The sequence below is a fragment of the Platalea leucorodia genome, assembly GCF_965183815.1.
Source record: "Platalea leucorodia genome assembly, chromosome: 1".
NCBI classification, from domain to species: domain Eukaryota; kingdom Metazoa; phylum Chordata; class Aves; order Pelecaniformes; family Threskiornithidae; genus Platalea; species Platalea leucorodia.
This window is the reverse complement of record NC_138823.1, coordinates 68169615-68195246: the sequence shown is the minus strand read 5'-3', so window position 1 is coordinate 68195246 and position 25632 is coordinate 68169615. Positions and strand designations below refer to the sequence as shown.

At 40.4% G+C, this 25632-nt stretch overlaps 1 protein-coding gene across 1 annotated transcript in view; it reads left to right on the top strand.

Annotated features, from left to right (window-relative positions):
• Nucleotides 1–25632, top strand: part of GABBR2 (gamma-aminobutyric acid type B receptor subunit 2) — a gene marked incomplete at both ends in the record, with an annotated part of 482647 nt that overhangs the window by 449254 nt on the left and 7761 nt on the right. The window contains 3 exons of the mRNA XM_082312677.1: nucleotides 8236–8460; nucleotides 14803–14985; nucleotides 17440–17569. Coding sequence (XP_082168803.1) covers nucleotides 8236–8460; nucleotides 14803–14985; nucleotides 17440–17569 — 538 coding nt within the window. The remainder of the gene's footprint in view (nucleotides 1–8235; nucleotides 8461–14802; nucleotides 14986–17439; nucleotides 17570–25632) is intronic.

The window sequence follows — 25632 nt, the reverse complement described above, 5'->3', positions numbered from 1 at the left end:
GTTTTTAGAAATCCTTATGAATTCTGTTAATGCTGCTAGCCATTCATTTTCTACTATATATTTAACTTCCCTTTCCACTATCTCTATTTTAGAACTTTAATTCATAATCATTATTGTGAATTTCCTCTTTTTAACCTTTGTTACATTCTGTCTAGTCTTCCTCCAATTTTATTGCTTGCTTGTTTTAAATTCCACAGCAACCAAAACAATTTGTAAGGTAAGGAAAGCTTCTTTACATTTATGAAGTTCAGGGCAGATCGTTTACAGCACATACCCAAACATCTTTCAGTTGCTGTTTGTAAATATTCCTGTTGCTTCCCCTGCTCCCTTCTCCAATAGCTTCCTTCACTTTGATGGCTAATCCATAAGCATTACTTTTCCAATGTTTTCATGCACTTGGAATTAGATTTGCGAAAAGGAGTTAAGTACCATGGTTTAGAGCTTGAGCCGCAGTCAGTGCCCAGCGGCACAGTCTTTAGTCAGCCCTTGGTGCTCTTGCCTCGGTGGGCAGGAGGGGAGAGCGGCTTGGCCGGGGTACATGGACCTCGCTAGCCTGACACACCTCTTCTCTGAACTCCCGCAGAGGTTGGTTGTGTGACAGGCACCACGAAGCAAATACCCAGCCAGAGTCCAGGCAGCTTTCAGCGTGCACAGAAGCAGAAACTTGGGCACTAGCAGCGTTCAGGCACCTACAGATGATACTGAGGGACGGCCTGACTGTCCTTGCTGGATGCTGGCTGTAGCTTCTCACTACCGCTTCAGGTGCTTGAGCCCTCTCTGCACATCTAGCCCAGGAGCTGCTTATGAACAGCATAGCTGCGGTGTGTAACCTGCGCTCCTCTTTTTTACTGTTTTACTATATTTACTCAATAGAGACTAGACACAAAGAAAAATTTTTTCCTCTCTCAGGAAAGCGAAGCAGTGGAGCAGGTTGCCCAGAGAAGCTGATCAACCTTCATCCTTGGAAGTTTTCAAGACCAGATTGGATAAAGCTGTGAGCAGCCTGGTCTGGCCTTGCGGCTGAGCCTGCTTTTTGAGCAGGAGGTTGCACTAGATGATTTCTTCAAGTCCCTCCCAACTATCTTATGATACAATATAAAAAAATTGTCTATTCTTAATTAATCTCTTTATCAAATTAATAAATTTCCTGTGTAGAAAAATTGAATAGTCTCCAGATTATGTTAAAATTTATAATTATTTTCTGAAAATGCCTTTGATTTTTAACTCATTTACTTGCATTCTTTCCTAATTCCCTTCATGATCAAAGAGTACTCAGAAGAAGAGACTGCTGCCTTCTCAATTACTTTGCATGATTCCAACTCATATTTATGGTGGCTTTAACACCAACCCATCTGTCCCATCTTACAATCATTAGAGAAGAAGATAGTTAAGTTTTGTGGTGGGGGAAGGTAGTTTACAGTAGTACCAGCTATTTGTTATATCTTTAATAAAACATTGACAGTGTTTTAGCATCCAAAACATAAGTTACCATATGGTTTTGTAGGATAAATTTTTCCATACTATGACCAAAAGGAAACTTCAAATATATTCCTGAAATATTGCAGATATTGCAGTATTCCCTTACATGTCCCTTGGCATCAATTTTTATACAGCAGAAACAGATTTAAATTGTAGCCCACACTTGTTTTTATCAGAGATGTTTGATCATTTTACAGCTGTGATTGTCTGTGGTAATCTTATGCCTGAGACAATATAAAGCTATTCCAAATGGATATTCACTAATAACCAATTGTGTATTTGTTTCAACTTGGTTACTATAATGTGTTTCATTACTAGGCAGAAGTTATGTGGAAGAAAGTCAAATAGAGTCAGAATAGAAAGAAGGGAAAAGATTTTATTAACCTGTTGATTTGGGGGGCTGGAGTACAAAGTGGAAAATTTTATCTGGTTGCACGTTACTGTCCATAGCTTTGTGCAGCTGCTTTTTCCATCTTGCTCTGGCCAGGACCATACTAAGTGCCCTGCAGCATAATGGACTTTGCCAAGACCTTTACGAAGAAAGCCCTGCTGCTGAATAGCTGAATAGCATATCTTGCAATTAAAAAAATATTTAGCTATTCTCCTAATGCTCAATAGAAATATTAAGCTTCCCTTTAGTACTGTCTATCCAGAGTAGCTGTGTGAAAATGAACTAAATACACAGCTGACTCATACCTGATCAGGGGAGGGAGTGATGGTTTAACGTCATATTGTACTGACTGTGAAGGTAGGAGATCTGCAAGGGTGTATTTTGTCTTTCAGTTTGCTAACCTTACTTGGTATGCTGGCGATTAAAAACAAATCACTTCGCTATACATCTTCCTGAAAACAGCTCAGTATGTTTTACTGCCCAGTTCTCCAGTGAAAGCCTGAAAATCAAAATGCTTTTTTTTTTCAGTTTTGAAAATTCTCATTGAAAAAATCTGCAGCTATTTCAGTGAAATAAAAATGTGCCTATGCCTGTGATGATCTGGATTTAGTGAATGAACATGAGTAGGGAAACCCACAACTCCAGCTTCACAGTTACTTCAGACTGAGAAGTGTTTACAGGCCAGAGTTCAGAACTACCTTTGTTTTAAGGTGCAGCAGGAGGGGAAATGTCTCAGTAATCTAGCTAGGAAAAAAAAACCAAAAAAACCAACCCAAAACCAAACCAAAACAAAATCCCCAGATGTAAGATCTTTCAAGTAAAGGTTTGATTTTATTCTTTCATGCAGCACAGCAGGGCTATGATCCACAAGTGAGCTCAGTAAGTGCTACTACAATACGGTAATTAGCTGCAAAGCTGCAGCTGGTCCAATACATAATCTTTCCAAAACCATACCCTCCAGTTCTTGGCAAGCATGACTTCTGACAAGATTGGAGACTTTTCCTGTGGTATTTCTCTGCGCTTGTCTGATATCCTCAGAATAACTCTCTTTCTTTATCTTTCTTTCCTAATACTGTTCGTAACCCATGTTCAAAGTATAAGCAGACATGACTTTGAAATGAAACGTATAGACAAAATGGTTTAAGGGTAGTACAGGGCAAAAGGGAATACAGGAGGATAAATAATTTCCTGCCTGTCATCTGCCAGTCTATGCAGTCCACTAGCAAATTAGATACTTGATTGTATTAATATATGATGTGGATCAGTAAGCAATCGTGACTGTGTTTAGCAGTAATTCTGGTGAACAAGATTTAAAATGAACTAGCTAGTAGAGTTCTGAAACACAGTGTTAAATGTTTTCCAATACTTCAGCTACAAACACTTTTATAATATTCCCAGCTATCACAATTTAGTCAGTACAAGATTTTTAAAAATTAAAGTTTGCCTCTTAAACTCTGTAAACACAAATATTGTATTCTCCATAGTCCTGTTATCCCTCTAAGGCTTTAATAGAGATTTCTCTTAGTGGCCAGATTTCTATCTTTAGTCACAGTGGTATAATCCCATTGTCTTCAGATGCTCTTTTCCCCAAATTTATACAATGGTTGTCTCACAGCCTTTTTAGGTGCACTGACAACACAGCCTAAACCCACCATATCAACTGCTACAAAGGTAATACTCTAAGTCAGTGTCATGTCAGATGGAAGCTGCCTACCCTCAAACAAAAGATGAAACAAACCAATCTTGTCTGTACAGCCCATACCTTCAGAGAAAACCCAAACCAACATTTTATGGCACTTTCTACATCAACAAGATGTGTATTTAGTAGACCAAAATGGGACAAGGCTTTAACCTAATGACTAACGATGTAGAAAGCCTTCCTAGTTGCATTCTCAATGTGTCTTTGGTTGAGATCCCCAAAGGGCCTTAAATTAGACCGTTAGACTTGACAGTAGACTATTGTCGTCCTTAACTTTTAGATAACTGCTTTCTATAGGACAATGCATAGCCTTGAGTTATTCAAACTCCTTCTGTGATGCACAGGATCCATCAGGAGACTCAAGATAGGAATTGTAACTGCCAGCAAGGAGCTGCCTAGAAGTGAGCCAGTATGAAACAGTGGGGACAGATGTGTCCTACCCCTCCCTGAATCTAGCACATCAGCACTGCTAAGAGCTGCCTGCCTCCATCCCAGTGTGTTCATGCACGCCTTCTCTAAAGACTGTTTAATCACAATTCTCTGCAGAGATCAGAACTAACATCCCACGCAAGTGCCCAAGTAATTAAGACAGTCAGTCTCTCATTACATAAAATCTGACAGCTCTGAAAGAAGTTTGAGAGCGCCTTCTAAAGACAGCCTCTAGTCTGGGGCTAAGGGAGCACATCTCGGGCAAAATTTGGAATTGTGCCATGTTGTCCAAACATGAAGCTATGCAATGGTCATCACCAGCATCCTTGTCTTGAATGAAGATGGCTGACCCTGTATTTTGTGTGGGTCCCAAGCTGGTAGACATGCTCTGAGAAGCCTTTACCAGCTTGAGGTCTCCAGGAGCAATAGGAGGAGAGACAGCTGCATTGCAAATTCCAGCAGGCCTTAAATATCAAATAGTCCTTAAATTGCACAACAGTCTCAAGACTTAGGTGTCCCCAAGCGTAAGAAGAAGCATGATTTACATAGCTGGGGATCATTAATGTTTAAAGTTTAGGTACCAGGAGTAGAGAGCAGCTGAACTGGGGTACTGAGAGTCCATGTTTTTAACTGGAGCTCACATGTTTCATATTCAAAACTTGTCAAGGAACCACAGAAATATGGACCTTTCACTAACAAAGTCTGCATCCCGCTCCTCAACCAAGCCATTTTAGGGATTTTTCAGGATTTTTGCAGTCATAAAAGTGAATCTTTCATTTGTGCAGATTAGCTGAGCCTCAGGAAGGGGGAACATGAGAAGGGCAGATGGAGGGAAAGCAAAGTGTCATGTTCCCTTAGGAAGGTTCTGTCTCAGAGGAGAAATCTTCTTAACCCCATGAAGCCCTGCAGGCGCCTGTAGCAGGCAAACAAGGAGCGCCTCTTCACCACTGTCCTGGCAGCAGGCTGCAGAAAACTGAGCTATTATCCATGTTTGAGTCTCAAAGATGAGCTGCAACTTTTAGAAAAGGAGAGCTCTCTTCCTGAGGCAAGCATTTTACCCAAAATGCCAATAAAAATTAAAAACAATGCTCTCAAATTTATAGTGCATCATTCTGAGGAAACCCACTTGCTGCAAGAGCCTCTCCCTTTCTTTAGTCATCATATAAATAAATATCTTCCTTTCATCTGGAAGATACTTAACCGTTTTCCATGCTGTTCTCAATTATAAATGAGAATGGGCCAGATCATAACCCCCACAACACTGTTCAAATGATCTTTTTCCATTATAATTGATATTTTAGATTGCTTTATAACTGCCTCAGCTATAAATTCATGTCCATTATTTGTAATAAGTGCTGGCCTCATTTAAGTATGTTGGCTGTATTCCCAGAATAATGCTTTTGGAAGTGAATCTGTTCATACTGGGAGAAGTGGGAGAGAGTGAGGGATGACCTACAACCCTAAAAATCTCATTAATAATTAATTGTAGCAGGAGAAGATAGAAATCTTGAAATCTTAAATCTTCTATGATTCTATGATTCTATGATCTTCTCCATAGTTAATCAGGGTCTCATCCTTTTAAAAACATGATATAGACACGCACACAAGGATTCCTTCTACCTCTCAAAACAGCTCAGCCCAACCCAGCCTGTTTGTCCGTTCAGGGGCTGGCAAAGTGTAAATTTGTACCACAGCTGAGCTGCACAGCAGCAAGAATGCAGGGAATGCAGAACAGACAACTGCTGAGACAGTGGAGTGTCTGGGAGGAATATGTTTGTGTCCTGAATAAAGGCATCACCGGTGTATGTCCCCAGTGCAGCCAGGTCAATACAGTGGACAATTTGGTTCTGCAGAGCCTGTAGCGGAGTCTGTACATTCCCTGCTCCATCTGTGCACAGTGCCAGACCCAACAGCAGAGGAGTGCTGCCTGCATCCTTCCTTATTGGAAGTATCATCTTGGTTACCTGAAGGGCTCTAGAAAATGTATTAGGGGATAGGCTGCTTCTCTGGCACAAAGTTACCCAGCTCGATAAACAGCTTTTACCCGCCTCAACTACCCTACGTGAATGGCTCTGAGACTCTTCTCTCCTCCAGGTAGCTGTCTACATTTACCTTGACCCCTCAAGAGCATCCCCCTCCCATGCTCCTCCTGCAGCAGCCACTGCTTTTCTTCCTGCACTTCTCAGGCTGCTGGGAAGAGCAGGGGAAGAGGCAAGGGACCAGGATGAAGTGTGGGCTCTAGTCCTACAAGAGGAGGTGGGTAAAACAGAAGAGGTAGGCCTGTGACAAGGAGGCAAAGGAGTGCCCTGGAGAGGGCCATGTCCTGCAGGAGCTTGTAGAGGGGTGAGGGTGGCAACAGTGCCAAGGAGAGATTTGGGTAAGGATTGCAAGGGCAACTGCTGCTGCTGTTGCCGGGAAGGGCCACCCCTGCCTACATATCTTGCCTTGGATTGCGGCAGTGATGGCAGCATTAGAAAGTGGGTGAGCAAGAGGCTTGCCTGGACTAGGCAGCACTTCCAGCCTGCCACACTCCATGGGCTGAGAGTAGATGTCTAATCCCCCAAAGCCTACCAGCCAGGTCTGCTCATGAACATGTGGCAGGGTAGCATATGTGCTGTAGGCAACAGAATGAAATAAGCTAGCAGTCAAGCTCAGCAATGGGAGGGCAGGGCTGGCAGTTCGGCAGTAAGTCCTGGATTGAAGTGTCTGGGTGAGTACGTAGGTGGCTACAGCCTGCTAGTTTCTGTGGGAGTGCCAAGCCGCTGAGTCACAAATGGTTGGGTTTGTTGCCATTGTTAGTTGAGGTAAAAACTAAGCAAATAACCAAGGAAATTTGCAGTTATTAATGTCCAGTTACTACAGTTGAAAGCATGTAAGGGCAAAACTGAGTTTGTACAGCAAACATAAATCTGTCATTTTCCAACTCTTGTGCTTGACTGGCAACCAGTGTTCTTCTAGTCCAGGTTGTTTGCCTTTGAAGTTTTTAATGTTTTTTCCCACAGGGAAAAAGCAGAAGGTAAATTTTTACTAGGCAACTGCAATTAATCCCCAAATGGCATCATCATAGACCTCTGATTTCCTGGATTATCACATGGGTTGCAGTTGTATAAAAGAGAAGATTATCTCCATGTCATGGCAGCGGACAAATGTGACAGTCTGGGAGGAAGGGTACCAAGGTCAATGGGAGCATACCCGTTTTCTTTCTGCTCTTGTCTGTCCCTTCAGTGTGATCAGAAAAATCTAGAAAACACAGAAACCATGTCCTGAGTCTTAGTGATGGTTCCTCTCTCTGTCCTTCTCTTCCCTCCAATACCATCTGCTGTCTGCCATTTTTCCCAGGGCACCACACACTCTTACTGGGCTTTGCCTAGACTGTAGGTTGGGTTACCTATTTACAATGTCTTGAGTTTGTTTATGGTTTTACTGCATTGCCAGAATTTCTCTGAGGAATGCAAGAGAAAGAAAATAATTGTTTGCAGCGGTTCATGTTGTAGAAAAATCTAATTAAATTTCAAGGGATGGAGACGGCGTCCTTACACTAAGACTTTCCTCTGTTGAATTGCAAAAGCATATTGCAAATAACAAAGGGGCTAAAACTTAAAAGTACACCAAAGAAAAAAGCAAACAAAAATTGCCACAGGAATGTTTTATGCCAGAACTCATTAGACAACTGCAATTGAAAGGCCATTACCAACTCCCACTATAATAAAAGACATTATAATTGCAGTCTGAACAACTAGGGTGACACTTTCTACATTGTATATTTGTCTCCCATGGGACACATCTTGGCACTGCTGTTTATTAATGTAAGTGATAATCATACAGTGAATGACTGGATTGATAGGAGTATATTGAGAACAGCTGCTAAAAATAGCTGAAAGAACAACGCACATTATATCTTTACTGGAATCCTTGAAAACAAACAGGAAGGACTATCTTTAAAAATTACTAAAAGTATAAAATAAAGATAACCATAGCATTTAGAGAAATTCGTTCCCATCACGACTAATTCCAAGTTTCATATTTTTCTTGTGAGAGCAGGAATCTGTCCTAGTGAGAAAAACAAATCACACAGGTAATTAGATATTGAGTAAAAGGTAGGTGTATATCTCTGTATTGTAGTATCACCTATATTTGTCAAGTTAGAAAACATATCAGTTTTAAATTAATGCTTTGTCTGGATGTCAGCCAATTCCTCTTATAATTATCATCTTTTTTCCTTCTTTTACCTTTTCAGTTATTCGGGTGTTTCCTAGCCTGGGAGACACGAAATGTCAGCATTCCTGCTTTGAATGATAGCAAGTACATCGGAATGAGTGTATACAATGTGGGGATAATGTGTATTATTGGTGCTGCTGTTTCATTCCTTACTCGGGACCAACCCAATGTGCAGTTCTGCATCGTTGCTTTAGTCATAATATTCTGCAGCACCATTACTCTCTGCCTTGTGTTTGTACCTAAGGTAGGTGAATTTGTTTAGCATGGGTCTGGATTTTTTTCCTTCTGTTTTGTAATTGTGACTTAATATGTAAAAGTTCATTACCTTTTCAAGCCGAGGGGATGTGTGTGAATTCGAAACCAAGCCCATCTATAATCTCTTGCCTCTGGATCCTGAAAGGAAGAACAAAGCTTCATGAGATTTTGGAGAAAGTGGAATACACAAAGTTACAGGAGTGTGAATACATGCTTTTCTGATGCTTCTAATCTTTACTGAACCTGTGACTGGGGAAACAGGTTGTTTTCTGGAATTTCAATGGAATAGTCTCCATCTCCAACTTTTAGGAACTTTCTGGAAAGGGTGATAAGTGGGGATTCAGGGGGGACAGGTCCAGTTGTCTACTCTGCCACGTTTCTTATGTACCCTAAGCAAGATAATCAGGATCTCTGCTTCTATAGCTACAAAACAGTAAGGCCTTTTTAGTTCATTGGCATGCTGTAAGGTCAACTATGTTGAAACCTCTAAGGTGTTCAAGTAAGGTGGTACAATAGCACTTATCAGTACTTCAGAGGAAAACTGTATGTACGCTGTAAATGCTGACACTGAAGATATATTTATTAATGGGTATATTAATGGACTAAGCGAGGCACAGACTAGGAGGCACATGCTTTCATTTCTTTTTGTTCTTTTGTGCTCTGAGGATGCGTTTGTTGTGCATTGTTGGAAGAACTGAGAAGACAGACACCCACAGAGGGCTGGGACTTGATCATTTCACTTGCAGAGTTAAGCTTTAGACATGAGTATGACAGATCTTGAATGAAGGGAAATCTGGTTTCTATGTAAGCTTACTTTAGCAAAGCCTCAAGTTCTGGAGAATGTATTTGATATTTTGAAGTAAAATGTATAATTGTATTCATTTTAAGTGACTTACATAAACCTAGCTTATCACCCCTAATGAGACATTTATGCAGCTGGATGTCTGAAACATTTGCAAGGCAAGAGTTAAGATGCAGGTCCTTTCACCTCTAGAATCTCTTTTTAGGTTTTTCAAATGAGTAGTGATAAAAAGTTTGTGACTCTTTACTGGTCCATGTTCAACCAATGTATTGAGCAAATTATAGTGAATAGGTTCTGGTGCTAAGTGGCGTTCCTGGTGATGGTTCTAACAGGGAGACTAAGAACTATATGTGTAAAAGAAACAAACCAATAAATTTATCTCAAAGTGTTCCCTCTGAAAGAAATTAGAGGCACATGGACTAGCAATAGAAGCTGACTTCTGACCTCCAAAAAAGTGAAGCAATTTGTTCTCCAGGACCAACTAACCAGGATGTTTTTACAAGTTCTGCAATTCGCTTCTCAAGTATTAAAAAGCTGTACAGACATATATAGTCATATTTTTATTCTGGATCTTAAGGAAGAATCACAACTTCATTCTAAATTAAGGCAACATTCATAAACACAACAATGGAGAGTACTTCGAAATACTGCAAGATTTAAGTGTGTAAGCTGTATGAAAATGCATATTAAAACTCTGATGCCAAAAATACCTCCACAGAATGTCAGAACTCTCTTCAAAGAGAAAATATTATTAATGCTGTGGCATGCTCTTCTGCCCCTTTACTTTCATGCTGCTTTGCCCATCCTTCTTTTCTGCTGCCACAGGCTCTGATATGACTTTTCTGTTTCCTTTCTTAACCCCTTCATCTGCTCTTCTTTTAAACCCCAATTAACCTGCCCTCATTTTTCCTCCCCGTTCTTTCTACTCAAAATACAAACATGAACTGTAGCCTTCTAGTGTGAACTACTTCATCTCATTCCATGTATTGTCAGGTTTCCAAATGCTTAGCTATTTTACATTAAAAATGGTCATTGGATAAGGTACAAAAAAAGAGGTTGAAGCAGGAGTTGGAATGCAGCACTTCCAGTGCCCATGTGAGTGCTTCCACAGCTGGAAAGTTCTTCTTGCACTTGTATATTTTGCCCTACATTTCTTCTCGCCATGCTGTGCCACAGTTACAGCAGGACAGCTGGCGAGCACTCTCTCCTGCAACCTGCTCCATCACAGGTTTCACAATAGCCTGTCTGGACCCTGCAGAAGATTAGATCCAACACCTCTAGGTAAGATGTCAGTATGAGACAGGCACCAAATCTCTCCCCTTAACAAGTATGTAGTCAATTAGTGCAATTTTGGTGACATAGGAAGATTGCTGGTGAAATACTAAAGCCTGTGACTCATCAAGCACAGGAGATAATACTGAAGACTTGGAAGGCTGCACTTTTTCATTTATTAAACTGTGGCCAGACAGATGCAAGCAGTAATGTGGTTTTGGGCCAGGTGAGTACTTCTACTTCTCTGCTATACAGAGTAAAACACATTCCTTTTAACTAATTTAATTCAATAGTCTCCTGGGCCAACAGTGCTGGAATTCAGTTTTGCCCCACAGCCCTTTTATGAATCAAAATAGGCAACTATTCAACAATGTAGGCAAACTAGGGAAAGAAACATCACATTTTTCCCTTGCTTCATGTCAGCTCTACTAATCTTATTTACTTATAACATGGTAATTACTATACTTCTGAAGTTAAATGTCCACCTCATCCACTGCCATTTCATTCAGCACTAAGTGCCTCAGAAAAACTTGAGGAAAATCCCATAGTAGAGTAAGATAGATAAGGGAAAAAATGTTCCTCACTCTCTCCATTTAAAGGTATCCTCAAATACAAATGTTGATATCCATTATACTTCTTCCTACTTACAGTAACTGTAGACATTCTTGTTATCCAATCAAAAAATGTCCAAATATTTTAGAAGCTATTATAGATCTCTGGGTTCAAGGATACCTTGTAGAAGTGATCTGTAGAATTCAAACATATATTATATATATTTTTCCTGTTAGAAGTCAATTGCTATGTCTAATTACCTTTTTAAGGGCCAACAGGTCTATATTTTTTCAGCATACTCATAACTTCTTTAAAAGAAGCAATCATAATATGTATTCTCTCTTCATGAAGTAATTTTCCCATTTTTATCCATGTTTATCAAACTTCCATGTCCTTCCATTTTTTCTGCTCCATCCCTTTTGAGACAGACTACTGTGCTCACTTCTAGTCATCCACCGAGTGTGTACCATCATTGGCTGCAATGGCATTAACACATTAATTCTGATCCAGTTTCCTGTAGAGCAGCAAGGCAAAATCAGTTCTAGGGGGACAGGATTAAAACATTAATTTTCTGTGTTGGTAGCATTTTTTGTCTATTTGGCATTGACTCTTCGTAGATACTCAGCGTTGACTCTGTCAAAATTGAAACTGCACAGATGTGAGGCAGCAAGACACAAGTTCCACTGACTTTATGGCCAGAAAAAAAGAAAAAAGCTCATCTAACCTCATCCCTTGTACAGTGTGAGCCAACAACGGTGCCCATGGACTTTTCCATCTAATCCACACCATGTGAATGAATTCATTAGAGCGTATGTCCTTGGGGCAAAACATCCAGACTTTAGCTATAAACTCCCAGATGAAGATGAGTCGATGGATTACTATACTTCTATCTTACATTCAGTTTGAACTTAGACCACATCAAATTGCAGAGCTTTTATCTTGTAACACTTTTGCCTGCTAATTTAAGAAGCCTTGTAACTACCATTCTTCACCTTTAACTTCATTTTAATGCAGTTTTTGGTCTGGGAGTTAGACACACCAGTCATTACAACCAGCTTAATTAGAATCAAAGAAATGGAGGAGAGGAGAGGCAGGGGGCTCTAGGAAGACTCAACTACAGCAGGTTACTCAGGGATTTGAGCAGTTGGGTCTTGCTTATCTCCAGGGATGAATACTCTCCAACCTCTCTGAGCATCTATACCAGCGTTTGACCACACTTGCAGTAGAAAAAGGTTTTTTCTGTTGTTTAAATGAAATGTTCTGGTTTTCAGTTTGTGCCTCCCTTCCTTTCATTGGGCACCACTGAGAAAAGTCTGGCTCCATCCTCTTTACTCTCTCTCATCACATATTTATACACATGAATAATGTTCCCCCCAATCTCTTCCATTTCAAGGCTAAACAATCATCAGCCTCTGCTTGTATCATAAAGGTTCCAATCCTTTTCAGCATCTTTGTGGCCCTTCACTGGGCTTTCTTCAGCACTCTCTTGTACTGGAGAGCCCAAACCTGGACACAACACTTCAGGTGTACTTTCACCAGGGCTGAGCAGAAAGGAAGGATCACCTCCACTGGCCCAGGGTACTGCTGGCTCATGATCCACTTGGTGTCCACCACAGTCCCCAGGGCCTTTACTGAAAACTGCTTTCCATCCAAACACCCCTCAGCCTGTTTGGATGGGTGCTTGGGGTTTCTTTCTACCCAAGGGCAGGACTTGTTATTTCCCTTTGCTCAGCTTCAGGAGATTCCTGTTGGCCCAGATCTCCAGACTCTTGACATCCCACTTAACGGCAGTGCAATCATCTGGTGTATCAACCCTTCCTCCTCTTTGAGGATCATCTGCAAACTTGCTGAGGGTCTGCTCCATCCCACCATCCAGGTCACTAATAAAGATCTTAAACAGTATTGGTCCTAGTGTGAACCCCTGAGGTACAGCACTAGTTACTGACTTCCACAATCCTTTGAGCCTGGCAGTTCAGCCAGTTTTCAGTCCACCTCACTGGCCACTTACCTAGTCACTACTTCATCAGTTTGATTGTGAGGACGTTACGGGAGACAGTGATGAAATCTTTGCTTAAGTCAAGAAAACTAACTCTCTTCCCTCATCTACCAGCCCAGACAGCTCACTGAAGAAAGCTATTAGCTTGGTCAGGCAGGATTTCCCCCCCATAAATCAACAATGACTGCTTCTAATCACCTTCTTGCTCTTACTATGTTTGGAAACGGTTCCCAGGAGGATTTGCTGCAGCACCTTCCATGAACTGAGGTGAAGGTGACCAGGCAGTATTTCCCCAGATCCTCCTTTTCACCTCTCTTGAACACAGCTGTGACATTTCCTTTCTCCCAGTCCTCAGGGACCTCTCCCAATTAACATCACCTTCCAAAGGTAATTGAGAGTGGCCTCATAATGCCATTGGCCAGCTCCCTTAGTCCTCAGGGATACACCTCATCAGGTTGCGTGAACTTGTTGTGTTCAATTGCTTTAGGGGCCTTAGGGGTCTGGGATTTCTGAAGGCAAATTTTACCAGTAAAGGCTAAGGTGAAGAAAGCATTGAGTACCTCAGCCTTCTCCATCTCCTTTATCCCCTGAAAAAGGAAATTTATTGCCTTCAAGCACTATCCCAATCTGCAGACTTGGTTTGTAATACATGCCAGGGACTTCAGTGTCTGATCAGTCAGATCTCTCCCTGTCAGAAGTTAGGCCCTTATTTCATGCCACCGCAGCTGCAGAACAGTTTCGTGCTCTGAAGAACAAGAGGATCCAGTTCCAAAATGGGGCTATACCGCAAAATCTGGCTGTGATGTGCTTACAAAATGATTGCCCCTTCTCTCTTTTCAGACAACTCAACACCTTTGGATTTATGATGCCATGCCTATGCTTTCAGGGCAGGGACCTCCTTCAGCTTTGTCCGTATACAAATATATATGTATGCTGCTTGGCAAGTAATCATGAATTCTGTATTCTCTATAGTAATCTGAGAAGCTCTTCCCCCCCCCTTGCCAAACAGCTAGTAGCTTTCTCTCCTCATGTCAAGATGATATTTTCATGTTGTCACCGAGTGTTAAATTTTACTTATATTTGCTTAAATTAAATATGTTTAAGGTTAACCTTTTTTTAAGTGGCTTATTTAATTTATTTGAACAGATTTGGTTTATTTTGGGTCACTAAAACCTAATTAAGTTCCTGTTATCTCCAGACTGAAATCTCCCATGAGTTCTTTCTGTTAATACTCCTGCTTCATGCCTCTCTCTGCTTGAGTGTTACTTGTAACAGTAGGAAAGGAGAAATTTCAGATTAAACTGTGCTTGGGAAGAGAAGGGCTTGGCGGGTTGTTTTTTTTTCTTGAAGAAGGAATATATCCTTTGAAAGTACAAAGATATCAATGAACAAGAAAAATATGTTTGATGAAATATTAAAATATATTTCTAACATACTTAAAAACCAGTTAAATATATTTTAAATGAGTTTTTCCTAATTTTTTTGAACACTTTCCTTTGCAAAAACATTTTGGTTCAACCTATTCTGTAAAGTTATTCAGAAATTGTCTCAAGCACTGCACATGGCAAGCAGAACTCACTTTCCAGAATTTGGTACTTGAACGTCAGAAAGGAACTCTTGGTTTGCCTTTCAATATTTTGAGATACAAAAGAAATAGCTGCAAAAATAAAACCATGGACAGGATTTCTTAAGGCTTTTAAACCTTTCAGCTCATCACGCTGAGGACAAATCCAGATGCAGCCACACAGAACAGACGATTTCAGTTCACTCAAAATCAAAAGAAAGAAGATTCAAAAACATCAACATCAGTCACCAGCGTCAATCAGGCCAGCACATCTCGACTAGAAGGACTGCAGTCAGAGAATCACCGCTTGAGAATGAAAATTACAGAGGTATTGTGTATTGTATATACTGCCTAGGCAATTTTTTTTATTTTTTGTTGCAATCCTGTAATTTGCTTAAATGTTGACTACTTTTTAGAGGAAAAAATTAGCTTTCCCCATAGAAAATATTGTTGAAATAATAAATATTAATATTGTTGAAATATAAATATTGTTGAAATATTATTGAAATAATAGGAAATGGATTACTTATATGAATAGCTAATTAATACTGCGAATACTTAGCAGGTGTGACATAATGAAATTGTGCCTTAGCAAATTAAAATGAAACTTCCCCTATTTATTTGTAACAGGCAAATTACCCTGCTGCTTCACATGGACATGCTGAGCACCATAGCCCAATAGCTCTAGAAGTACAACGTTTACACGCAAGTGTAACAGAGACCCACAGCCCCAGGGACACTCTAAGAGCTCTCTTTGTTCCTGTTTATAGCCGAGTTCAGAGACTGCTGTTGCTGTTATTTCTCAGCCTCTCTGAGAGTTCACTCAAAAACTTGCTAGACAGATTTTTACATCTGCCATGAAACAGAATTACATATTTTCTTAAGGTAGAAAAGACCTTTACGATCATGTAAGCTGACCCTTGTGGCAGAAAGGCCGTGAAGTTTCTTCAGTCTCTACTGACAGAATGGCTAAGAACATGGAGCACATTAATTCCACTAGAGCTATAACATGTATATTTTTAATTATGTCCATCCTTGCTCAGGAGACCTCAAACGACGACAAATCAGCCTTGAAGACTGCCCATTGTGTGAGACAAGATAACCATAACTGACCTATATCTCACAAAAAAAGTAACCTGTTCTTGCCTAATCTGTGAAGTATTCTTATACCTTGAAGAAAAGGTATTTTATTGCAACCATTACTTCTTCATCCAAATCTTAAGTAGTGATAATTGCCTAGGTAACCAAAAGGTGTTTACTTAGACTACCAAGGACTCCAAAAGCAAAAGTTATCTCTGCCTTGTTAAAGAAATTTAGTTCAGCTTTGCCAGGTCCCTTTCATGTGAAAGCCTTGCAATTTTTAATGAAGGCCCAGCTAGCTACTCGCTATTTCAGTTTATTTATCCTATGGTGTTTTTTTCTACTAAGCCTCCTAACTCACAAGATCTCAGCCTGTGCCTTGCAAGGCTCATGACGGTGATCACAGGTAAGGCTGGTCAGGGCAACTGACGCAGGATCCTGCTGATCTTTTTAGACTTTGCTTAAATAGATTAAATTAAATACCCAGAACCAGTAGGTTCAAATAAGAATTTCATTGTCAAGGGGATTTGGAGCATGCCCTACCGTGGCTAGCAGCTGCATCTCTGGCTCATCTACCTTGAGTTGCTATGTCCCAGTTCTATAAGGAAACAAGGTAAATCTAAATTCAGCACTTTTAAAATTCAGTTAAGCCAGTAGTGAGTGGGACGTACTCTGGACACCACATCCTGGACAACTGTTCACAGAGAGCATCCCAGATCACCAGTACGATGCTTGTATCTGGTTATTTTCTGCAAGGGCTGTAGCCAGTTGAATACAAGTTAGCTTCTGGGGAGAGCACCCTGTGTTCAGCTCAGTGCTAAAAGGTAGGGGTGTACCAACCCGGCTGTGGCTCTTCCAGTCAGAAAATATCCATGCTTCTCTCCCTCTAGTCTTAAAGGATGCTTTTGAGGAGAAAGAGGACTGGGATTTTTGTTTCTTCTTCCTCCTCTTATTTCCAATTTTATCCATCTTGGAAAGTTATGCCTGCAATGGCAGTTTAGTGCTAGCTATCAGATTACACAGTTTAAGACACAAAAGATATAAAACTTGGGGATAATTTTCAAAGCACAAAAGCATAGAATGTTCTCAGCCCCAAAACTAAAAACTGTGAGTTGGATTTTCTTCAAAATTTCACACACACAGAAACACAAACGAAAAGTCTAACAGGAGTCTTTCTCTCTAAGAAAGGTAAAAGGAGTAAAAATAATCTTTAGGAAAACAAAACATTCCCAGTAGAGTTGACTGCAGTCACTCACATGGCTGGACATGCCCCTGATGCCATAGTTCTCTTATATTCTCTTGTATGTTCGATAATTTGATTGACTCAACAAAGTGGTTATAGCTATTTATTCCACATTTTTATGCATAAATAATAAATAGTTGAGAGGTTTTCAGACTGGGCTTTCTAATGTCCATTTCTTTCGCATTCAGCAGTACATCTGAATTGCTTAAACTGTCAACTACCAAAGCTTATTCTTCTTGTATGCCCTGTGTGCAATATCACAGCTGAACGTGATTTGTTACTTGTAACATGATTTTTAGAGGTGGTGTTGTAGTGCTATAGGAAAACTGTATTTGGCACAGTGTGGCAATTGCACTACCACCTGCCTTCTAGTCTAATTGTAGAAAGCTATGCAGTTACTGCAGATACCTGAAGCAATGACTTGAATTTTTAGGGATTCATACTCTTTCTGTTTTGCAGCTGGACAAAGACTTGGAAGAGGTTACAATGCAGCTTCAGGACACTCCTGAAAAAACAACATACATTAAGCAGAACCACTATCAGGATCTCAATGACATTCTTAGTATACGGAACTTTACAGACAGCAAAGGTGAGAGTTAGTAAAATCCATTAGTAGCTTAACCCACCAAGATTTTGAATAGCGATCTCATTGGATTGGTTCCAGAGCACTCGGACCTTGGTAAGATAGAGCTTTAAATATTTTGGTTGCATTACAGAAAGCATGCAGATTCACAGAATAAGCTATATGGTACCCACTGAGTAGTTATTTCTCTGTACGTATGTCTCCTATTGTATGCCCTACGTGTACAATACACGTGGTAAAGTGAGAAACTTTTAAAAGCATACTTCAGTTCAGAAGTCAAGTTTTCTATGCTGCATGGAGGGAGGAAAGTCACAGAGTGACTCAGATCTTGTGATAGTTAATTGCGCCAGCCTTCAGCAGTAGGAAGCCCAGTTTAATATGTGCTCATCTGAGTAGGACGTTCATATCCTGCTTTTGGACACTGCTATCAAGCATGTAGAAGAGAAGCATGTAAATATTTCAGTGCTGGTTTGGACTCTAAATGTAGAATTGAAGGCACTCATGTATGAAAATTCTTCCCTAGGAACTGATAAAAAAGGATTTCATGATGACTGTAATATTCATAAGTTGTTTCTACTGTGTCTTTTGCATCGCTCCCTGAAGAAATATATGCAAAAGAATTGCTTCCATTAAAGCCATTTCACTTTTGGGAAGCAATAAGATCTGGTGTATAGTGCAATAAAGTGGAAGCCAGGACACCCAGCTTCCATTTCTGACTCTAGAATGGATCTACTTTGTGACTTCTGGAAAATGACTTTGTACAGCTGAATATTGCTACAGTACATGAAAAACTAGTTGCCCCTTGTTGGGAAGTTGTAGACTTGCATGTTTGGTGCAATGCTAGGTTTGTGTAAGCTTGGCTAAATGGAATGGAAGCTACTGCTGTTGTTGCAGAATAATTTTAGAACAATGACAACTGTTCATATATGCTTTTGAAGTATATTGAAATTTTGGTTGGATAAGGTTACTTTTTCATGTGCCTTTTGTTTTAGCCTGGGTATACACTCGGTTGTGTAACTTGTGGCAAAAAAAAAAAAAAAAGGAAGAGCTCCGTAGAGTTCCCAGCGTTCTTTTTAAAATTAAAAAACAGAAGGGGGGAAAGGAGGAAAAGGAAAACGTAAATAGCTGCTGGAGGCGTGTGATTATTGGGCTGAGATCAGCAGCAAGAACTAACATCAGTGAGTGGGATGAGGCAGCTTTACCAAGTGTTTGAAAGGAACACATAGAATGTTCCACTCATGTCAGATGCTGCAGGAAAATGATAAATCATGAATAATATTTCAAGCAGAAAAGATACATTACATTGTGCCAAATGCCCATCTGAGTTTGGGTATGAGAAATAAAAATGATCCTCAAGAGATACGCTGGGTATAAATTTAGGACGGGATGCTTCCCACAGCAGGTTGCACTCCATTAGCAGTAGGATGCTGGCAAAGAAATCAAGGATAAAATATAACCTTTCTGCACTTACTTGTGGCTATATCTACAACAGACATCGATGCCTAACTGCCACTTTACACACCAGCATCCAAGATTGTCTGTGTTCCTAAGTTTCCCCCAGTACAGTTCCCTAACTTCTCCATTTCTGTTGCAGGGTACATATTTAAAATCACCTGTACATACTGAGCCTTAATATACTGAGTAGCTTTGAACTATGTACTATCAGGAATTACAGGGTAGATACTCTTCTGCATACTGAAGTTGCCAGACACAGTTTTCTGTACGGACCTACCACATAAAGCTCTGCACAAAAGAGGGGGGGAAAGAAAAGAAGGATGTTTTCCCTTGGCCATCTTTATATTGAATAGGTTAAAGCATCCATTCACCTGGGAATGAGGAAGACCTGGATCCCAATTTGCAGCAGATATTTGAAGTTTGGTCCCACACCTGATGGTGAATGCCCCAAGCACGAGTATTATGGAGTATCCTGATCCTGACCTGAGTGACATCAAATATTCATAATTCCAGGCTCTGGAGCCATCATGTTCAACAACCCTTGTTAGCCTTTTTCTGTCCCTCCATTTCCGTTTCTTCTGCCTCTTGTTTTCTCTCTTTCCCTGTTTCCCTCTCCCTTAGCTGCTTGTCTGAATCTCCTCTGTATTTCTCTCACTGCATCCATTCCCAATAGTCAACCTATGTGCTTAATTTAAATTTGCCATTCCAATCAAAATAACAAGGCTTTGGAGAATTCATGCTGCTGAGTCACTGCTGCTTCTGTGCAGATGCAAACAGACATCACTTAAATGGTACTTAAAAAAATTCTGGCCCTTACGGCTACAAGAAATCTAACTCTGACTGACATAACTATGCTTTCTGTAGCTATGTATTTCATGTAACTTTCTGTAAATGAAAGTACAGAGCCTTGAAATTATGCATCCCTGATGGTACTTGAGCGAAGCTTTGGAATTGTAAATAATTTATTAGCATCACCTATAAGTGACAATGTCTCTCACCTCCACTGTGCAACTGGGGAACCCAGTCCCATCTTGTTTTTAAGGTGATGACAAGGTTTGTGTCTACCTTGGACCTTGTAAAAAATGTGAGCTGAGAGATAGGGAGTAGGACAGTGAAGAGAGATGCTAAAAATAGCAGCTAACTTGGAGATAAAAATCAGAGCAGATCATTTACCACATTTGCATTGTGAACATGGCTGAATCCTAAGTCAAGCTTCTTTATAAAAAACCTTGCTCTTCAGAATGAGTTCATATAGAGAATGTAATATAGTGTATCTCCATTGCTATTGCTTACACAAATTCAGGGCACTTCAGAGAACAGATAATAACACAGGACTTATGCAATGCATCTCGAACAAGTCCTAATCAAACTTTACTGTCATAGTACACTTCAGTAGGTTTCTGATCTGTAAAAATTGTCCAGAGTTAAAATTCCTAACTAACTCCTATAGCCAAGTGCCAAAGGAGGTTATTTGATTCTTGCCTTCCTTCCCCACCACCATCATTTACATCAAATATGGATTTAGGATACAAAAGTTAAATTACTTTAGCCAAAATAGATAGACACAGCTGTGCACTCCCATAACTGCCTGACCTCAGGCAAAGTTTCATAACTTTGGAGTTCCTGGTTAGTTATTAACAGCAACAGCTCCTGGTGTAGCCCAGGAGCTATTTGCTGACGTGGAGACTCCTTCTTTACAGCACATTTCAATTCAGTACATCTCATGTAAAGAGAGATATTATCCAAGACACTCATCTCTTGTTCACAAATGCATAATGTCCCTGAGACATCTACAGCAATCGGCTATGTAAGAAAAGCAATTAGGAAGTGTGGTTTGTAGTTTATGGTTCGATTGCTTTTTTTAATGCAGGCTTTTGTCCGTGCTGCTAGATAGCTTTGTGTGGTCAAGCAGTTCTCAACGTGCTCCATGGACCACAGCTCTGGGACTGCAAATGGCTTCTCCAGTTGAATTTAAAAGGGCATCCCCTTAATTTCATTTGACATATTCCTCAGAAGATTTTGAGTCACTGTGCCTGCTAGCAACCTCGGCTCTGTGCACAGCACAACATTAGCCTCTCCCCTGGGTTCCTGTTTGCAGGATCTAGTCACCTTGCTGGAGCAGCAGAGCTGCACTACAGCCTGGGTTTGAGGCAGGGAGGAGCTGTGGGTGAGACCCACGCTTGGCTCGGGCAGTTCCTGTAACTGGCAGTGCCATTCAGCAAAGAGAGCCAAGCTTGGAGACACGGCTGAGTTTTCCAGGCTGAGTTTTTCCAATGTCAGCATTTGGAAAAAGGAGGACAAATGCCTGTAACTGTGATGCTGTGTAAAGAGGAAAGTTGTGCCACACAGCTTCAGGGAAGAAAGACCCTGGAGCGGGCACACACCAGAGCTTCCCAAAAGGGCTCCCTGCACCCATGTAGCTGGTGTGCCAGAAACAGGAGAGACTTCATGAAGGTAGAAGTTATTTCTACTGCGCAAGTTCCTGCAGACAAAAGTTACTGAGGAGAAAACTACAGAAGGAAAATACTATGTGGTTGGGAGGGGCTGGATAATTTGCTATGCTTGGAATCTTACTATCTTACTCTATTTGACATTTTATTACACGAAATTATTTTTACATGAATGATTCATAGATTGCAAGAGTTTCATATAAAGCCAAGCTCAGAAGAAATCCTGCAGAAGAATCTCCATTTATTTCTACCTTTGCCAGTACATTTCAGAGTGGCGTATTAGGGAAATTAACGAATGACAGCTATCCTATGGAAAGTACGTAAGAAGCAAGAGACAGACTTGCAATAGTCTCCACTTATGAACAAACTCTTTTTGCAAGTTCTCTCTCTGCAGGCACCCTTGCTTGCTCAGAAAGCCTTTTCTGTTTTGAGCCAGAAAACAGTCTTTACTCATTGCTGTAAATGGACTGGGAGCATTCATTTGCATGTCAGATATGCCTACATACTGTCAGTTGTCACCCCACTCCAATGTTTTCTAGTGTTAGTTTTTCCCCATGTAAAAGCAGCTCAAAGAAAAACAGATTTCAAAGGCATGTTGCTCGTAAATGCGAAGCAAAACAAAGTTCATCTGTGATAGAGGGGGGAAATATTACTTCAATGAAGTTTGTGTGATTCAAGCATTAAGCTTGAGATTGAAACCACAGATTCAAAAGAAAGGCTTTCAGAAATAACTCCTTTAAAGGAATATTGTTTTAAAGAAAGGATATAGTTCATTATATCCCTTGTATATAGAAATATATAGAGATATGTGTACTAGTTTCTATGAAGCCTAGCAAATGGATTCCAATCCTGACATTGGAGCTTGTTTCTGTTTCAACAGGGAGACCAAACTGCCAGAGGTTCAGTGCCTGCCCTTCCTTGCACGGAAATAAATCTGTAGTAAAGGGAGCTTCTGCTGATTTAAAGTAGTATAAATCAAAGGAGAATCTTGCTGGCTTTTCTTTTTAAAAAATCTTCCTTTGAAAACATAACTATCAGAAGTCATGATTTAGACTGCCTGGTGCTGTGCACTTAGTTCAGGAGAACTTTTTCTGATATACCCAGCAGATGATGTGATCATTTTAATTTTTCCTTTCATTTACGTTCTTTTCATCCTGTTCACATGAAAAGCAGGAACTGGCTAGTCATGTTTCACAGTCCAAACAAGAGAACTGTGAAAAATTACAGTAGATGTTAAAAATCTACCTCTAGCTTTAAAGTTTCCAGAGTTCTTTAGTAAATCAGCAAGGTTATCTCTGCCAGTTCTTATAAGTCATTATTAAAGCACACTTGCTTCCTTGTGGAGCATAAAATGTGCTTTCTAGCAAAGGGAAAACAACAGCGGAATTGAGAGATGTGGGGTGAAGAACGGTTCTGCCATCTAGTTGTAAGCCATCAGAGGACTATTGCCACTAAAATGTAATGATGAAGATGTTCAATAAAGCTGCAGTGTACAAATGTCAAAACCACAAGGTTCTAGTTAAAGAAATACAGCTTCTAAAATCTTGAAAGAAATTGCAGCAGTGGCAGTCACCTGGTGTTTTCTGCCTGCAACTGAACAGGGGTCGTTAAAATGCATGACACGTTTAAGCCAGCCCAGGTAATTTTGACAGCCCCACGTTGCGGAGTGATTATACGTCCGGCAGGTCTGAAGCGAGCGTCACCCCTGGCAGAGGGAGAGGCGAGCAGCAGGGAGCAGTGACCTCCTCGCTGAGCCCCTCCGCAGCCAGCATCCGATGTGCTCTTCCAGCTCAGAGCTTTGTAATCAGAAGAGGTTTCTCTGCTGCAGGTAGGCAAAGGTCCTGAGCTAAAGCCTTCTGGCTCTCGCTGACAACTGGGCAGCAGGTTTTGTTTTCTAATGAACCCATCAGTGAGTGTCGTGCGAGGCTCTTGAGATCTATTTGTCTTTTTTCCCAATGGTTTTCTGAATAGAAAGTGCTCAGGCATCACTTATCCAGACTTCTGAGTTCCGGTGTGAGGTCTATGAAGGTGAAAATTACTTAGAAAGTGCTTCTGGCTAACGTAAATTCAGTGTTGAAGGTAGTTACATCATTCCAGTGCAACTTATTCAGTAGCATCTGCAGTGGCAGACAGTACTCTGAGAATGAAGGGCATTTTTCAAGTGGCATACTTAATGCACAGAAGAAGAAAAGATGAGGAAGTACTAAAAGTAGTGCTACACTTTCCAGGGGAAAATGGGAACGCAAATGTTTACCGTTACCCTTAATTTATTTTCTTTCGGTTTTTCACGTATATAAAATCAGTTTCCTCCATCCTTAAGCTTTTTAAGTGCATATGGTAATAGTGTTTTTTCTTTAAGCTCCAGCTCCTGGAAGCATATGACTAAGTGAGAATCTTGCTCTTCATTATTTAAATGAAAGGTAAATGAAAAAAAAAAAAAAAGAAAAAAAGAAAGATATTCTAGTTTCCATAGCTGCAGAACAAAAATCTAACAACTCTTCTCCCAAAAAGCTTAACAAATAAGAATTACCCAACTTTTATGTATTTTGAAAGCAGCAAAGGAAAAAGAAAAAAATCTCAATATTGTGGCAGTTTTATGTGGATTTTTTTCTGTATTTTATACATATACATTAAAACTTGTATATGGTAACCTTCTATACAGAAGTTTATGCAGTGTATTAAGGGAGAGTCATCTGCAAGAGTGGTAGAAAAGGGTCTATTAAGAATAACACACAGTGATATATGGGCAGTTGGTGTTGAGGGGTGAGTAGGCAGAGAATACATGATTTTGCTCTACTTTAAACTAAATCCCCCACCTCTTTGACAGGGACCACCTCCTTCTCTTTCTCTCTCTCTCTCTCTCTCTCTCACACACAGCACAACTGAAAGCACAAGAAACCCCTTTAGGGGTGTACAACACAGATTAATATATGAAATCACATACTCCTGAAGCCCAACAGTTGCATATTCCAGTCATTTGATGAAAAATTGTATCTTCAGTGGCTTTGTAAAAGGTTGAATTGCTTATCTTTGCCAAAGGGCTTGGGAACCCTAAAACAGTTAAATAATAGACCTTTTCCATCCCTAATTACAAGGATTACTCAAATTTTAACTTTGATCTACATCATAAAGTCAGCAGTTTTCATTGTCAGCTTAGATCAGGATGGAACGTTGTTTTTAATCATGGAAGTAAAAAGTGTTCTTTTCTACATGTCTGTTTATAGACATCACAAGGCTTTTATGCAAATGTCAAGCTCAATATACGCAGAAATGCGATATACGGAAAACAAAAACTGAACTCTTGTGACAGCAAATGCCACACCAGCAAACTTCAGGCTGCCCTGAGATGATAGACTTCATTGCTTATCTTAGCCACTGTCAGATTTGACTCTTTGCTGTCCTCCCTTCACATCTAAACAATCACTGAATCCTGTTGTATCTTCCTGTTAAGCACTCATCTTGGTACAACTGAATTTCTTAGCTCTCTTTTACCGACATTTTCTTGCCCCAACAGAAGCAGCTTCATGTGTTCTGGTCACCTCCTTTCTTGCCCAGACCCTTCCCTTCCATGCAACATAAGTGAAAAATCTTCTCTCCTGCTCTTCTGAGCTGTAGCGATCCCCATGTCTGCACATTTTTGCATCCTCACCTATTCACTTCTTTCCAAGAACCTTGTTAGATTTTTCATAGCAGAAAGTGAATGCTACAAAATAATGCCAGGGGTGACCGCACTGGGAGGCCAATTATACATGTTGGAGTTTGCCCTCGAAACATTCCCATTTCTGCTTCCAGCTTCTTTCCTCACTCTTTGTTTCTTCTGCTTGTTTTGTCCACCAATGCTCATCGATAATGTATATATTCCTAGCATGCTGGGACCTGAGCATTATCTGGGGCCTCTGAGTGTTAGTAGAACAGAGAAGCAGCTTAAGCCTTCAATACACACTGGGTTTTTCATGCTATTTTCATTTTCTCTTCACTATTTTCCTGCTTTTCCCACTCATACCCATTTTTACATTCAAATCCTCCAGTGTCCTTTTCAAGAATTTACCTTCGAGTCCTCTTCCATGCTGCCTTAATGCCCACAGCAATCACTGTTTCTCTATGTGTGTGGCAAACAACTGCGGGTGATGGATTTGGAGCTGCTCTGTAATTATTTATGAAAAC